Source organism: Cydia strobilella, chromosome 12 (assembly GCF_947568885.1).
Source record: "Cydia strobilella chromosome 12, ilCydStro3.1, whole genome shotgun sequence".
NCBI classification, from domain to species: Eukaryota; Metazoa; Arthropoda; class Insecta; order Lepidoptera; family Tortricidae; genus Cydia; species Cydia strobilella.
In genome coordinates, this window is record NC_086052.1 from 7,301,750 (window position 1) to 7,320,949 (window position 19,200).

General features: G+C 37.9%; 1 protein-coding gene across 1 annotated transcript; it reads right to left on the reverse strand.

Annotated features, from left to right (window-relative positions):
* Window positions 1-578: 578 nt before the first annotated feature.
* On the reverse strand, window positions 579-2,278 carry LOC134745768 (protein hairy-like). The gene is made up of 3 exons (XM_063679847.1): window positions 2,162-2,278; window positions 1,457-1,724; window positions 579-839 (listed from the first exon to the last, which is right to left on the reverse strand). The coding sequence occupies exons 1-3, from the start codon at window positions 2,240-2,242 to the stop codon at window positions 583-585; spliced, it is 606 nt and encodes a 201-aa protein (XP_063535917.1). The 5' UTR covers window positions 2,243-2,278; the 3' UTR covers window positions 579-582.
* Window positions 2,279-19,200: the final 16,922 nt, after the last annotated feature.

The following is a 19,200-nucleotide window of genomic DNA, read 5'->3' on the forward strand; positions in this document are numbered from 1 at the left end:
AAACTTCATTACAAGCTTTTTAACATAACGCACAATTTACTTACTATTGAATACTTGTGCCAGGGTCTAATGAAAACTAAGTAAAATAGGACCCACTTCCCCCTTGCAAACGGCACTAGTATTCGTACAAAATACTGACTTAGATGTCTCATATATTTACAAATAATTTCTACATTTAACTGAAGGAACACTGAATAAGTTTCATCCGTTCCAAATAAAAAAGCTCCATTTTTCCTTTAATTTAAAAATTTGGAGTAATGCTCACGTTTCTGCCTCATAAAAGTCTACAAGTTACTGTAGATTTTACTTGAACTAAATCCACAGACAATTGCGTCTTAATATCGTCAGATGACAACCAAAACTCCATATCACTAATGATAACCACGAGTTCATATAGCCATAGTGACCCTAACGAGTAATAAACAAGGATGATTTTTGTTTAATTATTTTTTGCAATTAGGGAGTTTTCCGAGTTTTGGTTGTTACCTGACTACTACTCTTAATACTGTCTATAACTTGTTATTTCCGCGCGCTTAGTATCACAGAAGCATCATCATACATGCAATTATTATCAGCTAGCCGTCACCAAGGCCTCCACGGTTTGTCCTCTGGTGCTTTTCTCGCAGTCAAAGCTAGAGGGGCAACGTCCGCGGGACGTGGGGAGCCCACTGAACTGGCAGGCGAGAAACAAGGGTCTCGGGAGAAAGGTATTAAGGTCGGTGCCCCTACAGCAGCTCTTAAAGACCCTAATGTGTTTGCGTTCACGTTGGCTGGGAGAAGCAATGCGATGTCGCCGTTGGGTAGACGTGTAGGGACTAGGTGAACTGAGCCGGGGCCAGCTGCAACAGAAGGGGGGAAAGGTTAAAAAGGGTAGATAAACATTTGAAATATTGAGGTACCTATCTTCGGTGATGTAACACAGCTCTAATCTATATAACCCATTACTATATTCGTTTAATGTAAAGGTGTGCCTAGATCTGAAGAATGCGGTACTAAAGCGCCATTCGCAAACTATTTACGAAATGATATCTACGCTATATCGCTATACGCTACATCTAGACGGTCTTTTAAAAAATCGCTGATGAGATTAACTCGCTGATATGACACGGTCTAAGCAGATATTACCTAAAATAAGTTTTTTGCCATAACTTTTAATTTTTGACACACGCTTTTATCGCTGACTCTACTTTTCTTTTAACAGTCAAATAATACTCCTCCAGATAATTGTAACAAACCCAAACACAATGAGATTGCGCTGTTTTATCCCAGAGTTCCTATGGCCATGCTGGATGGTATGATATTGAATTTGTCACCCAATTTACATAAGCGAGTTTCAGCTCAATCGAATAAGGACAAAAATACAGACAACGGCACAGGTGAAACTAAATAAAAATTTGTAATAATACAATACAAACCTCACAAAGTATTTCGGACCAAATAGTGTAAACAGACTAACCAGTAATCAAAACAGTAGACGGCAGAACGGCATCTTCGACATCAGAAGGCGGAGTGGATATAACAGGCGGCCTGGCTTCCAATCCCTCTAAATGTGTCACCAGCTTCCTTCTTAATTCGATATCTAGCCCTGGAAACCGGGCCACCTCGGACAGGCAACGCCGGTAGCCGGCGCGAAATGTGTCCGGTGCACCGGAGCGTAAACCGCCTAAATGTTTGACGGTCATCTCGAGGATGTCGGCCTTTTCTAGCTTCGAGTGACTTGCTGGCTGGAAGGAAAGTATTCGTTTTTAATCATGGTATTCATGGTTAACAATGGATAAAAAATTTGGGCTCCAAAGAGAGAAAGAAATACGGAAAGCATAACAAATGGGTGTGCTAGTCGAAGAGGATTTTGTGTATTATGTGCTGTAGCAATACTGTTTCTGAACCATCTTGAATAGAAATAGAAAATAATGATTGTTGTGATAAATATCAGGTCTAGACAACGAAAAAGTAGTGTAAAATATTGAAGCCGAAAATTTTCAGCTGTATAATTTGCGTTATTTGCGGCTACAATTAGGTTTGTATTACTTTACGCGTATTTTAGTACCTATAGTTCTGTTAGTCTATCATAAGTAGGTAGGTATGTATTTAAGCCGCAACCGAAAATTTCTAAGTAATTAACTTATATTTATAAAATTTATAATATATTAACTATACTAACGTCTTTTTTCATAACATCCAGTATTAGCGCTTTCAGTTCGTTGAGACAATTGTTGATTCGCGCCCTTCTCCTCTTCTCCATTATCGGCTTATTGCTCTGCAATAAATAAATATCCTTATTAGACATAGACATTCATTTATAATATTTTAAACGTCAAGTTATCAGGGACACAGGAACATTTTATTACTTAAGGTTACGGTGCCGCTGACCCGAATAACTAGTGATTATTATGGGTTTCTCTGGCCTTGGGCTATATTCTAGGCTAGTTTTAGCTAACGTATAGTGTTTTGATACTCTTTAATTGCTCAAACCTTATTGATTCTCTAGACTCTACATAATCTAGGATCTAGATATTAGAGGTACTAGAGAGGTATAGGCATATTTGTGCGAACTTGCACGACGACGGCCCTCCTCGGTGGGTATGTAGAGGTCACATGCGCGTGGCCTACCCATTATACAAGGCTATACGAAGATTTACTGGGTTTACAGTGTATCGACGCAGAATTTGGATAGATTACTCAAAACTAAGTTGCGAAGTTTTACTATACGCGTTGATGTCTTTTATTGAATATGTATTTTGTCCAAAAAAGATAATTACTAGATTTACTATCACTGGATAAGCGGACAGCGGAAGCGGCGATCTGGGGTTGGCTATATCCTGAAGTCCATAAGGTCCATCCTGAATCCACTTAAACTCACCTTCCTATTATCACCCCTTCTCTCCAGTTGCTGCACCACCGCTGTCTGTCCAACATCGGCAACCATGATGCGCTTCTTGAACTCAAAGACTTCGCCAAATGTCAGGGACACCTCCTCCTCAAGGTGGTCCGTTCAGAACAGGATCTTCAAAAATAACATCCACTTTTTAACTGTCTTAAATACGCGAAGCGCGAACACAAGTTGTGTTACAGTTAATGTATTGGTGCTTAGCTAAACTGTATCGAAAGTTTGACAACTACGAGTATTATTATCACTGGTCACTGCAACGTGTATCTGGCACGGGTGTCGGCGCGCGACTGACTGAATCGACTGATGCAGGTCGGAAGCTACCGAGGTAGAGGCCGAACCGCCGGCCACGCGACCGGCGTGCTGTCGGGAGAGTCGCACGCGACCCGCCATCGGCAGCCACAGTTAGGTCGCTTTTCTACCTGAACCTGTAGAAAACCGACCTTATGGCCATTGGCTATGCAAATGCCAGCAAATAGAGTTCTACTGCGCCCTTCTTAAGTCGGCCTCGAAAAATATTTATTTTAGTGCCGTTCTAGAAAAACATGTATAGAGAGACCTATCTAGGTATATGTGTAATTGGTCCTGTTTATATGTATAGGAAACGTTACCATTCATACCTACCTATTGTAGGTTTCATTTAAAAAACGCTGCAATTTACATAGCAAATATTGCTCTGCTACACACCTCGCTTTTAAGTCATTCTGTACGAGTATACCTATATATTTAAGTATATATTATCTACACAAAAGTGTCATTTAGCTCAGGTGTGGTGGGATCCATCAGGACATGGCATGATAATAGGCGGCTCGTTGGACTGAGAAACAGCCTGATTCAGGCAAAACTATGGGTGTAACTTTATTGCCAGCCGACTTAAGCTTCGCTACGAATTTGGCGTAGCACACGCGCGTAAAGGTGACTGTCCAATTGTAACTGCCGCTGCACTGCAGTTGCGACGTTACGCGGTGCCGCACTACTGTAGCAGCACGACTGTGGCTGTTGCGGCGTGCAGTCGCGACAGCGTTCGTTGATGGCTTGTCAATGTCAAGTCATATAATGTCATACGTACAAATAAAATACTAATTTACTTTTGTATTTTGTACGTGAAGAAGCGAGTGACGATAATGCTACATGCTACATGAAAAAGAAGACCAGTTTGCCTTTCTACAATAGTCAGAGTCCGACGAAGGCAGCTACGCAATATTAATAAAAAATCTGATATTTAATGGTGATCCTTTATTCAGATAATATTGCCGATTAAATGAAAAGCAATTCAACATTGAATGAGACTTAATAATTGACGAAATACAATCAAATTACTCAAATAAAATTAATGCAGAGGAAAAATTATTCTTAACATTAAGGTAAGTTCACAATGTGAAATTTTCTTCCCCATCCTCTTGCCTAAATGCGTGACCACCGCACACAGCAATCCGACGGAAACGGGACTCATGGAGTTCGTGATATATACGGGGGGAGTGCGCACTTGATCCACCTGCATCACGTATAGGTACTCGGCCGTCAGAAACGTGCGGCTGGATTTAGAAGTCTGTAATAAACGTCCCCTCAAAACCATGCCAGGTAGGCTCTTTTAGCAGGCCTTTTATTGATTTCTGCAAAGTGATTCGTGGGTTCTGGAGATGACGATGCGACACGTAAGAATAAAATTATCCAATGGTGGGCAGGCAGTCGTTCGGTGTTAGCAAAATATTACAGATTTATCTTTCTAAGTATCCATATTAAGCCAATTTTACTTTCCTTAGGTACCAAACAGTGAAGTATGATGAATAAAATAATTTGTAATTTACACTTCATATTGTCCAGTTGCAGGTGTGAATGGGCGACGGCACTCTATGATATGACCGCACCATCCATATAAAACTTGACGGGCGAGACAAGAAATCCTTTATGAAGGAAGATATTTCCCTCGCCTTGGCCGATAGAAAGAACTTTTAATAAATTAATTTGAATAATAAATGGTTTCCTCGTGTTGGTGTGAAGAATTACGTGTTGCACTGTAACACAGTTTGTTTAACCCTCATGCCTTGAGACCTCCGCAACTGTCAATATTCTAAATTTTAAACCATTCGCTTCTCTCGTGGTTCAATTTTGTATCGTTTCGTATGTTTGGATATCAATATGTTACCATGAGGTATTAAATAACATCTTTGCCCCTTGTAATAAAAATAAATGATTGCTTCTTTTATTTAGCTCAGGAATGGCTTTGCAATGACAAAATGAGAGATTGTCACCATAAACGACATTATATAATATGATATATTACAATACTATTACAGTTGCCAGGAATATTCGGCAACTATTCGGTATTTGGCCACTTTGCCGGATATTCGGTATTCTATTTGCCTCTCTATCGCTCGTGCCCTGTCGAGCTTATAGCTATCCTCGCAAAACTACGAAAAAATAAAAGAACAGTTTATTTAATGAATCTATAAATAATATCGTCGTATTATTTGAATCCCTAAATCAATAATCTCAAAATACGCTAAATTTGTGAAAGCTGATTCCACAAATCTGCCTTAAGTTATATACCTTAGTTTTATTGGATGTATATAATGTACAAATTTCTAGAGAAGGCGGAGAATGTAAAGTTATAGCAAGAATAGTGCCTGGGCGTGGGCATAGATTTAATAATAAACTATACAATTATTTTCTGGATCAACAAGAGTAGAACCTAAATCAACTTCAACTGAATGCTACTAAACAAAGCCCTCAATGTCAACCTTACGTGCAGAACATGTTGAACATATAATGTATACACTTTTTTGGGAAACAGGTTTTTCGTAAATTAAAAAAAAAGTAAAAAATAAGACATGTTTTATTTTTCACAACTCTTTATTAACTTTAGTTTTGTCCGCCATGATCGTGATATCAGCAGCTTGAGCCTTGAACTGCAACTTGTAGGTACTTACCTGGAAATTAGAAATTATCTTTTCAGTTTCATGTTGTATTTTGAATATAACTATGTATTTTTGTATGTATATGATTTATTGCTTGCAAGTTACATAATATATGTATGTCTGTTTGTTGAATTTAACTTCAAATCAGTAAAACGGAGCTAGTAGCGGACAAGCTGTGTTAAACGATTTGTCTTTAGATATTCTGGCCACATCATCACAGAAAATAAATAGGTAATAGTGACCCGACCACCAAAATGGACTTTTAAATATTCGTAGTAAAATAATATTAATTTTATACTTACATCGACGTGATCCTCACAGCAATATTGTGTGTAACACTTGAGGTATTCCATTCCACATTTACTTCACGACAACACCATCTTTCACGTAGGTCTTCGCGGACTATAATTTTTGTAAATCATTCCCACAAGTGGAAACAAGGTTTTTGATATATTAAGCAATCAAAATCTACTGTTTAGGTATTAAAAATTATAAATCAAATCGTAAGAAACTAGCGGTTTAACTGAATTTTTTTATTATGACAATTGATGACAATGACATCTTTGACAATTACGTGAGTGACGGATTTATTTACTATGGTTCGATAACTTTTACTATACGATGACATTATTATATTCAGTCTCGCGAGAAGGTCAAAGGTTTGTTGAAATATCTTCAATCCTCGATTATTATATCGCAGCAAATGTCGGAAACTGTTTAAAAACCTAATATCTCGAAATGGTTTTCGAAATAGAACATTAAAAAAAAATTAACAATCCTAATTAGAGATTGGATTTTGCAAGTAGTGAGTGAGAAGTGCGACTGTGTGCACGTTTTCCCCCGCAAAAAATGGCGGAACGATTTGTACGGTAAGATATCGCTTGGGCTCCTCCCTTCCGACGTGTCGGAAGCCGGTGTTGCTCGAAGGGTTTGCCAGACTATAGTTAACTTCCGAATTTGACACTCTCTTTTTCGGACCTATCATTCTAGTTTCCTAACTGGCTCTGTGATACTCGTATGGCTCAATATAGATTAGCAAAAAAGTTTACAGTAGTACTACAGTCGCCATCAGATATGTCGGAGCGACCGAGGTGCTAAATATATCTGAACATGCACTCTAGCGCCTTGACAATAAAGGCGTGTTCAGATATCTGTGAGCTCCTTGGCCGCCCCGATATATCTGCGATATATGGCGACGGTACCATCGGGGTTGTTTATCCGTGGGTGTAATAACTCCTTAGAACGTAGTGGTTATATCCTCTTTGCTTAAAACTACTAATATCTGTGATCAAAGACAATTCAGTGCAGGTGACAGATTTGACGTGCGGTCTGCAGCCGCAGTTGCAATAATACACCAAATACGCAAAAATGGCCATGCTACGTGCAGTCGGTCTCGTCATTCATTTTACTATGGAAATTGACAATAACACCGACGTGTCGGAGCAGTAGTGCAGCTGCGGTCGGGAAAACGTTAAAATCACCATATTACGTGCAGTCGATATCGTCATTCATTTTACTATGGAAATTGACAATAACACCGACGCGTTTGGGCCGCCGCAGTAGTGTCGGAGCAGCAGTGCAGCTGCGGTTGGAAACGGACAGTCACCTTTAGGCCACATAATATTAGTTCCATAGAGTAACTTATACTAGAGCGGTACTGTCATAGTAAATTTTGTAACACCAGTAAATTCACTGCCATCTTTAAAACTAAAAATAAATATTTATAAAAATACGATAAAATGTATTTAAATATGGATATTTATCCATTTGCATTAATTATTTTTATGATTTTGACTCATGTTCTTTCACTGATATGCGTTAAAATTTGTTTAAATAACAAACGAAACCGTCAACGCCATCTATACGACAGTAAGCCAAAGCTAGTAGCGCCCTCTGAACGAGAATCAAATTTTCTTGATTTTCGAGGCACGTTTTTTCTTTAGACTGTATCCATCTATTACGGAGTTATATCTATCTTTGATTAGTACTCTACAATAATTTCGTAGCATTTTGGTGGCAACCTAAAATGAATGTTTATATTCGGTAAAACCAATTTAAATTACTAATTCCTAACTGTTTAATAAGCAAAAGAAGTGCGAGTGGGACTCGAGCCCAAAGGGTTCCGTATCACACTTTTTAACCGACTTCCTTTGCCAGAAGGAGGAGGTTCTGTTCTGTATTCGATTGTGGCTATTTTTTGTTATGTACCTATGTTCGCCGATTATTTTATCCTTATTAAGATCGGTTGGCGTTTGCCTTCCTTATAAATTTCCTGTAATCTATGGGTAATAAACTTTTTATTGTTTTTTTTTAAACGTGGCACATTTGTTTCGGAGATAATGGCCAATTTTCGCTTATTCCTTTTTTCAAAAATAACTTCAAAATTATCTCCCTTGAAATAATAAAAAATATATATTTATAGAAATCCTCACAAGCTCTTTCATATCATATCATGTCAAGCGATAAATGTAGTTTGAAAAATGTTTTTTTTACCCCCAAGAATAGCCGCCAAGTTTCTTTAATTACGTTACTCGTCTATGGGTCACTGATTTACAACGAGTATGTGTATCAAATTTTCAGTCGGTGTAGTAGTTTCGGAGCAAATTGGTTGGACAAACAGACTGACACACGAGATACTAAAAGCGTTCCGTTTTTCCTTATGAGTTACGGAACCCTAAAAATGACAGACGAGTCTCCTTAGTACACAATTAATTCAATTGCTTTATCACCCTTGAAAGGGCTGTTGTCCCAACTCTGCTAGTAATTCCTCAAATTTCCTTCCATTTATAGCCATTTAAGTATGTCGTCCCGAATAGGCAGCCGCAGCGCACGCTTTTTTAACCGACTTCAATTTCATAGAAGGAGGAGGTTCTGTATTCGGTTGTGGCAATTTTTTTTTTTTTTTTATGTATGTTCACCGATTACTCCGAGACCCGTGGTCCGATTTGAGTAATTATTTTTTTGTTCGAAAGGAGCTACTTCCAAGTTGGTCCCATATTAATCTGGTTCTGATCTGATGATGGGATCCCTGAGGAATTAAGGGAACTCCTCAATTTTTAAAGGCACATGTATGGTGATTTGGGTGTTTTCTTAAGCAACTCGAGCATTTTCTCTCGAAAACCACCAATTTGATGAAGTGGAGCTGATGATGATGATTGTTTTGATGATAATGATTTCAGCGATTACTCCGGCACCCATGATCCGATTTAAGTAATTCTTTTTCTTTTTGAAAGAAGTTACATCCAAGGTGTTTTCGTAACATTTTTTGTTTTGATCTGATAATGGAATCCGTGAGGAATTGAGGGAACTCCTCAATTTTTGTGTATGGTGATTTCGGTGTTTTCTTAAGTAACTCGAGCATTTCCTCCCAAAAACCACCAATTTGATGTAGTGCAACTGTAGCCTAACCACGAGTGTGACACTAAATATTCGCTAGCGTCTTCGTAACTTTGTACACTAATATTCCAGTACGAGCGAGATGCATAAACAGTAAGTTACGCACACGATAGCGAATATATCAATGTCAATCTCGTGGTAAGGCTACTGATGATGAAGACTACGGACGAAATGTGGAACTTCCCTCGTATGTGTATTATGATTTTTGATGTAGGTAGTGTTGGAAACAACCAAAGAGACTGAGAAGTGAGGGGTAGGTGTGAGAGGTGAAGGTAGCGGGTATTAGTATTTGGGGGGTTTGGGGGTTGAGGGGAGGTGAGTTGATGGGTCGGGGACTGAGGGGTTGGGAGTTAAGGGATTGTGGGTTAGGGTTAGGAGTTAAGGGGTCTGGGGTTGGTGGTTTAGGGTCGAGGGGTTCAGTAATCAGGGGTTAATGTGCTGTGAGGTTGAGTGATCGGGGGGTTTGAGGGATTGGGACAGTGGCGGGACGGAGAATAGATTTAGTGACAGGAATGATTTCCCAGACGGACTCGGGGAAAATTCTGATTATTTAATAAAGTTTACTAATTTAGAGTTAAACATGATTATGTTTTTCATTCATGCGTCACGCTCTTAACAATGTCAAAACTAAAAATGGAAAAATAAAAACTTATAAAAAAAAAGATAAACCGACTTCAAAAAGGATGAAATAAAATATGATCCTTTTTAGGGTTCCGTGTTTAAGTATATGCGTTACCAACTGATATGTTTGAAGTCGGTGCCAAGCCAAGTAGTAACAATACCAGTCAAAAATAATGAGCTTTATGTATATAAATCCCATTACAACTGTACAAATATTATAAACGTGAAAGTAATTCTGTCTGCCTCTTTGTTACCTTTTCATGGCTAAATAACTGAACCGCTTTAGCTGAAATTTGGCATGAAGGTTCCTTGAATTGTTTTATATTTTGAAATGTAGTCCTCTGGATAAGCTACAGAAAATAACTCAGTCCCAATCCCACACTTGCGTGCTATGGACTGTTCAAGAATTAGTAAGAAATGCTCTTTAAAAAATACGATGACAAATAAACGCATTATATTTACACTTTATTTAAGATTTACACTAATGTGCCGACAAGCATGGTACGAACTGCGCCAAGAAGGTTCAACCGTGTGTTCTGTTCTGAGGTGTGTTCTTAAATACCTACAGAAAGTTCGTTTATTGTCGTCGTGTAACGCTGCGTCTTACATAGGCGAACAGTCGCGAACGCGAAGCGAAGCGACACGGCGCGGCGCGGCCGGCTCAAGGCGTTCGCGTTCGCAAAAAGATCGCCCACGTAGGACACTTCTAGAGGTATCAAAGGATTAATTACGGCGCCGTGCCGCGCCGCTTAGCGTTTGCGTGTTGTTCGCCTACGTAGTACGCTGCGTTAGGCAATCCAACGTACATACTTATATAGCCGCAGCCTTTATCGAATTGCACCAAAATCACTATGAATATATGGTTCAAAATTTGGCTTGGCACCGACTTCAAACATATCAGTTGGTAACGCATATACTTAAACACGGAACCCTAAAAGGGATCATATTTTATTTCATCCTTTTTGAAGTCGGTTTATCTTTTTTTTATAAAAGTTTTTATATATATTTAAATCCTCTGACGTCACCCGTCCCGTGCCTAACGTGTTGACACTGCGCATAATGTTTTGGTTTGCATCTATTACCGCTGACACTTTAAAGCACCCGCGCTGCCTCCTAATGCAGTAGCTTCTTGTTAGCAGCAGGCGCGAAATGACTCCAGAATATGCTTTACATGGGTAAGTTATTTCGACAACGCAGTGGTGACACCTCCGGGGTTGCAAGTTATTATACTAGTTACACATCTCAACCGGCTACCTCACCTGCTCACCTCGCTAAATACATACATATGCCAAGCCAGGGGTCACCAATTAGTTTCTTCAGGGGTCCGGTTCTTAAAACAAAATGACCATCGCGGTCCGTTTCTCTTTGAGTTTATTAAATAAGCAAAAATATAAAAAAGGTTGGCGGTCCGGATTCGAGCGAGCCCTGTGCTAAGGTGTCCGCTCACCATTAAGCGAGCCGTAAACTTGTTTGCCACCGTCATGGTATCAAAAAAAACTTCTAAGACGGCTCACGCCCCAATGTAGAGTCCCGTTCCAAAAACATATTTCTTGGAATCCAACGGCCTTCTGATGTTTTATTATAAAAACTGTTACAATTTCGGTATTTTCACTAACGGACCCACTTTTTAATGATTGCGTACTGGCCCCAGTAAAAAAAAAACACAAAGAACTGCTCTATTTTACTTGTAGGTATACTACAAATATTTACGAGTTTAAATTAGAGCGACTGGTTTTTTTTTTAAAGCATCTGCTGGCTCAGGGGCGAAAATTGAGAAGGGATAAAATAGAATTAGCAAAATAATAATAATAACAGCAAGGTTTAGACTAGCAAGAACTTACATGCAATTTACGTTACATTGCCGACTACTAAGGTAAACTGCATTCAAAATGTTTATCAGATACCGCAATGTAATGAAAATTGCATGCAAGTTCTTGCTAGTCTACACCTCGCTTAACACTTAGGGCCACTTGCGCCATTCACTAACTCGGGGCATAGAGAAATAAGAATAAAGCATCGGAGTGCTCACTCCATACATCAGTTTTGTTACCAAAACGCTTATATTTGTCGTCGACATCTAGCGTCAACTAGCGGGTTTATCAGTATTGCTACTTGACAATAGATGTCGACTACAAAAATAAAAGGCGTTTCGGTAACAAAACTGATGTATGGAGACTATAAGTCTGTTTCCAGCAATTTTACCTACCTATTTAATGAAAAACGAAGAGTGCTATTTTCAAATTTTTGAAAAGTATGCAAATGCAAATTCACGCGTATCAAGTGTGATATGCGGCATTGTGCAATTAGAAAAGACTCATCGAATATCTAAGATGATCCGACTCTTCCCTCTACCAGTCCCATGTGTAGAGTCCCGTTCTAAAAACATATTTCTTATTCTTAGAACTCGACGTCCTTCTGTAATATTTTACTATAAAAACTGTTACAATTTTGCCAACGGACCCATTTTTTAATAACTGCGTAAAGTGCGTAATATCGGTCTCTCGCCTTCACAAAAAAAACAACAAATGAATGCTCTATTTACTAATTTTTATAAGCTTAAAGTAGAGCGGCAGGCATTTGTTTTTTTTTTAGTTTCTTACTCTTAGGAACAGAAACCGTTAGGCGATATTGTTTATTGTTTAAAAAGATAAGCATCCTGTGTTTGTGTTTTTGTGGCCATGCTAATATGTAATATTTGTATAGATCGAAAAGTGTTCAATGTTAGTACCTAGTTTTATCAAATATGTTTTACAACCGACACGACACACGACTTACGACGACGGCGTTGGGCTTATTGTTCTCGAATAAAATAAAAAAACTTAATTAGAGACAAGCCAAGCCCCAACGTTTGCCATGTCATGGCTGACTGCCATGATTGAATCCCATTCATTTTATTAAATGTTTAGAAATGAACCATGTAATTTTTAACACACTCCCAATTTATTGTTTATTAATATAATAAGATTATTACAAAGTAAATAGAAATACAATTTGAAAACACAACCTACCTAAATAAATATATGTAATATGTTTGGCTTTGCATATTACTTACTTGAGAAAATTCGACCCATGCCGCCGTGGCCCGGGTAGCCGAGTGGTTTAGGCATCTACCGTGAATGTAGAGGACGCTGGTTCGATTTCCACTGTAGCAGTCTTGGTCACTTTTTCTTTTATATACTTAATGATATTATAACAAAATGTGTGTGTCTAAAATTAAAACATTATTAACTGTAGGTTCGCAAACCGCGGTCGAGATTGCGCGTACTGCCTATTCATATTCACTTAGCAACCACTAAATATCGGTAATTCGTGCGGTACAACCACAAAGCATTCGATACGGGATCCATGCCTCGCCGATCGACTTTACTCCTTAAGAGTAAAGCTTCCTGGGAGTTAAGTCATTTTTACCAGCACGAATTAGACGGTGTCTAGTACCGCGAAGACTATTGTTTGTGTGAAGTTTCAATCTGTTTGTCTAGTTCGAGGAAAGAACAAGCCGGGAAACCCTTTGTTGCCACGCAAGTTTATTGCTACTGAAACCGACAACACCGTAAGTAATTGCTTTTCTAAAAAGCCGCTAGTTGAGGCATGGACGTATTTAACAATGTATTTGAGCGTAACGAACTCTGGGTTCTAGCTGATTATGGTTTAATTTGTGCGTAGACCTCCGCGGTAGAGCTGTGTCGTTGATGTCAAAAAACACTATTTTAGGTATAGATAAATAGGTAGTAAGTTAGATATTAGGTAGGTATGTCGCTTCTTTCCTGCAGGTCGAATGGAATTGGCAAAGGCTTGCGGGCCGTAAGTAGTTTTGTAACACAGTAAACAAAAACATGCACCCGATAAGCAAAGCAATGCCCCTCAGGCTCTACCGTTATCATCACATTATTATGCTAAGTACATAATATTTGTAAACAATCTACCTATTCGTTCCCGAATCCAATCAAGCGATAAATTACTTAGAGCCACGGGGCGTCCAGGCTTCAGTCTTCACATTCCCATTTCTCCTTGATGCAATTACTTGTAGTACTTACTATTGTTAACTAAAAAAAAATGTTATACCCCTGCCATAAAAACTTTGGCCGCGATGCTTTACTAGTTTCGCTTGCGTTGGTCGTAAACTTTTTCTTTAATATTATCACAGCGCCCGCAGCATCGTTTTTAAACAGTAAAATGACGGGTTAACTTCACAAAGATTGACAAAAGAACAACGGCCGAATGTTTAGCAAACACGCGTCAGGGCCGGCGAAATACTTTGTACCTAACGACACTTAATTGCAAGGGTTCGCCATCGCCAATAAATTCGCCATTGTTAAAAAATCCGTTGTTTTTTATATGACGTCGCGGAAAGGTTCGGTTTTTTATATTTTTAAACGTGCAGTTTAACTACCAAAAAAAGTTTAAAAATATTCAAAAACATGCGGCTTCTTGATCCTGATCGGTATAAGGAGCAAAGTTAGCAGGTAGACGTTATTATTTATCTAAATAACGTGCTAAAAATGTTGCTTGGTCAGTCTGACACATATTTCCATGATGTAGTACCTATAAGGTAGCTATTTATACCTATAGATAGGTAGGGGCTTAAGTTGTTATGTAGATTGCGTTGCTATAGATTGATAAAAACATTGTTGTAATGATGTGCAGAATAATAAGATACATCGCTTCTTAGTGATAAGACCGTCTGATGTTTTTAGGATACATATTTTTCTATATTATCACATAATACCGAGTTTGCGGTTTGAATCTCTAACCATTATAGACATAAATTTATAATTTTATTATTTGTTGTTGTAGCGGCAATAGAAATACGTCAATAATTTCAGCTGTCTATTTATTGCGGTTCTTGAGTATAGCCGATATACTTCGACAGACGGACGGACGGACAGACATGGCGTAAGCATACCGTTTGCCACCCTTTGGGTACAAAACCCTAAAAACAATAAAATATTTTTTTCGGAAACCGCCCTTAATTTTCAATTTAATTAAATTTTTATCATTTGTTGTTGTAGCGGCAATAGATATACAAATTACCTTATACATATGTATCTATATCTATCCATGGTCTCATGCACCGTTCCGGCCTCGATGTGATTCAATAGAAAACACTTACATTAAATTTTGTATTGTTATTGTTAAATACATAATACGCACAGCTTCCTGCACGATCCTTCAGACAGCCAAATTACCACAAACCCAACCCAGAAATGTCGCTCGCAGCTGTCGTAATCGGTCATCTTCATAATTATACCACCACACCTCGTTAAACTCGGCGAAAAATCACCCCGGGGCGAAAACAAATATTAGCATTGACGAGGCGGCTCACACCCGACAATTACAGCCGCCCAAAAACATGTATACAATTTCGAACCTTCGGCCTTTGAGATTGTAGGAAAGATACACTTTTTTAAAGATGTACGCCTCTAGTGTTAAAGTTTGCAGCTGACCGCCGCGCCCTTGGTGCACAACATATAATTTTCTCCCCAGTTTTAAGTTAGACCCGCAAAAAACTAAATGTATCATAATTCATAATAAGGCTCGTTCGCGGCAACTCAAATTTACTAATTTTGTTTTGGTTTTAAATATTGGTGATAGCGAATAATAACACATTTTTTTTTTGAAAAAATATTTATGTAAATATAGAAATACATTTTTTTTCTAGTAAATATATTGTCTAGATTACCTAGATGAATTAAAATATGAATAATCACAGCAACTTAATTTTTTATTACTTATGATATTAATGAACGTATGCGTAACACTTGTAATTGAAATATGAGATTCTTAAATCCAATAATATTAGAACTAATAAAAACATTGACAAGCCTAATTATAAACATAGTTATTGGTATCAATACATGTATATAATAAATGTATTATTAATTAGGTAAAGCAAATTGACGTATATACGCGCGCATGTCAGCTAAACCAGACCCCCTAATATAACTTGCATTGTCGCGCGCGACATCATTATGTCTAGCGTCAAGCGCGACTTTAAGTATGCAGTCGCGCGCGACAACGCCAGTCACGCTAAGGGGTCAGAAGTTCACAAACTTACTAGTTGTGCGACACTTCAAACGTTCTAACTATTTTGCCGCTCCCTTAAAAATGAAAATACCTACGTAAGAAAGCTAAGTTAGCAACCGTTAGCAAGCAAAGTTAAAGAATAACTTACTGCATCGTCATAATAAGCAGAACACTTATGAATTAATGTTATACTAAATTCACTACTGTTATTTCATTTCTGTATATATTTTAAGAAATACATGCCCCGTCAATTTACTCTAGCTTTATTGAAAATATGACTTAAGTATATTATCATAACTTGAGCGGACAAAAGAAAAACAATATTAACATCTTTAATAAAATATATTTCATACATGCCTGTAACAAAATCACATATGAATACTGATCTACGAACCAACTCACTAAAACATACTGCAAATTAAAATAATCGGGTAAACTTAATGCATGCATATTATTAGTTTATTACATTTATAATTGGAATGATACACTTAACTGAGAGCATTTCGCCTTAAAAAATATATGACGATGTATTTGAAGAATAGTTACAATATTGTCTCTTGATCTCTTTTCTTGTCTATTACAACAATAGCACTGTTTAATTATTTGATTTGTTTAAACATTTGTAGTTGTGTAAATTCGTTTAATTTGTTGACAACCACTGGGTCCTTAACCCTATGATCGCCAAAGATGTCAACTGACGCGCGCGGCTACAGTCCAATATCAACCTTCGTGCATACCGACAAGGTTCACTATGACGCGCCGCACACGATAGGGTAGATGTCATGTTATGAACAGGAATGAGGATTGTTTTGTATGAGTTCTGGGTACATATAATTAGAATTTTAAAGTAAAAGAAGGTCATAGCTCTAAATCATTTTAAAATTTGACAAAACAGATATAATAAAATTATTCATGCACTTCGTGCAAAATTGGCTCTAAGGAATGATGCTAATAATGCTAGGAACAATTGACTACCTACTATAGGTACATAAATACATTATGTTTTAAACTAAGGATTACGCATGCACCTTAATGAAGAAATAATCTTCTTAGTTTTTTTGTTTCGGTTTTGTTTGTTAATCAATAATTCTGCATTTCATTACAACGCCAACTTAAACTAATAAAACGGTTTAACTCACGTATTTTTAGTCACTCACGCGATATGTTCCAGAGAGCCTATAGGTCTCAATTTTCAAGCACTAACAGTGCATAAGTAGCGTTCATAAAGCTGCGCGCCGCATGCGTGTGCGTGCGCACAATGGTGCATGTCGTGAGAGTGACTAAAAATACGCGAGTTAAATCGTTAAATTAGGTAGGTAGGTAGTTTAAGTTAGTATGACTAACGACAATTTAAATTCGGTTTACAAGTTTATTTTATGTATGGGTCAAATTACATTAACTTGTAACTTATTGATTCCATGATGCATGATGACGATTTCTGATTTTTACGATTCATCATTATCATTTATTTCTCTACGATTTGTAGGATACAATTTTGTAGCAATTAGAAGCGTAAGTATGTTAGCCTGATTTCTTAAAGAAACGGCTTTAATAATCATTATTGAAAAATAAATCATTGCTTTCGGGCAGGGTGACGCTAAGAAAAGATAAGTTAAGGCGGTTCCCTGAGCCAGAAGGCGAAAAATCTCCTTATATGATCATGTTTTTCTAAGAGGCGTTGATATTCGTAGACGTGGAAAAAATATATGTAGTTCTTGACTATATTATCTTTAACAACATAGCTTCCGATACACGAATTATGACACTTCGCTCGATACAATTAATTCCCAAAGTAACCTCTAACTCGGACTTTTAATCCTACTTTACTCGGTTATTTATTATGTGATACTATAAACAAAAAAAGAATAAAATACAATCTTAACATAAATAGTAATTTCATAGCTTTAGAATTTCGATATTGTAAGGTAACGTTTTTAAAATAAATAAAAACCGACAAAATTCGATCAAAAATGACACTTGGCGCGTATGTTCTTTCCCGTTCTTTCTTGCGAAATGTGACAAAGACAGTTGCAAACCGATGGAACGGCCTTAACCGAACTTCTTGGTTCTTTATCAAGTTTATTATTTCATATCATATCATACTAACAAATACGTCAAACCGAAAACTGGAATAAGATGAAAAATTAAAACATTTGGTTTGGCATAATTGGTTGCTGAATACACACTGTTTAAAACTGGTATTGTCATTGTCAATTTTAAAATATAATAGCAACACGCTTAATAGCAATTGACAATACCTATTTATATACAATTCCTTTGCTTCCAGTCTCATTATCACAGTCCGCTAGGTTTATACATCCAACACATGATTGCCATTCCATTTAAACAGTAGAGTAAACCATCAAATGATTAACACTTAAAAGTACACTTAGTTTAACGGGAGAGACGGTACTTCGACTTAAAATATGGTTGAAGGTGCCTACCATTGGAGGGGTGCGAAACAGGTAGTTTACCTTATATTTAAGTTAACGGTTAAAAGACCATCTGACAACAGTATTCTACAGTAGTAACAACATGCTGCGAACTCGCGAGAGTGGGTAAATAGTCCCATACCCATAGTAGAAACAGTAGGCGCACAATGTGGTACACAATATCGCAGACATGGTATCAAGTCTTAAGGCACACCGGATACGTGTGCGTTGTAAAATACAGATTCTTGTGAGATACGTCACATCGCTTGCGTGACGTATGCGTGCACGGCTCCAACAAATCAGCGCACGCGCAGGTGCACGTTTACGCACACGCAGCCGGTGTACTCTGACCTTTAAAGTTTGACAATACCACAGTCACATCAATTATGGAGCCTTGCAGCGCAATCTAGGTCGGCTGTGAAAAACTGATGATTTTGGCTATCAAAACAGCTGATTTAGTGTTATGAAATAGTACATTTTACAACTAGTGTGAAAAGACATTTCACACGTGTTGTAAACGACGTTTTTTAATACAATTGCGAAAAAATAATAAATTAATATATCATTAGTAGAATCATACCACCAAACCAAACCAAAACCAAAAGTACCTATACAGCCCTTGATAGTTGAGCTGCCGCAGCCCGCGATACCTTCATACTCGTGCGCGCCCCGGCCGCGGCCGCCGCGGGCCCGGCGCGGGTTGCTCAACGACACCGAGGAGCAACGAGTGAGGCCCCAGTACCTGCTCAAGCTAAATTACATAAAAACTGCGTTTCGAAAGTATAGTTTGGAACTAAAAAGTAAAAAGCACTAGTTCGAGAAATTGAGCTTCTCGCACGCTACGCAGCCACAAAAAGTACCACTTTTTGAGCAACTGTATTAAAATATTTATTTAAACATCTATGTCTACAGTAGTAACAAC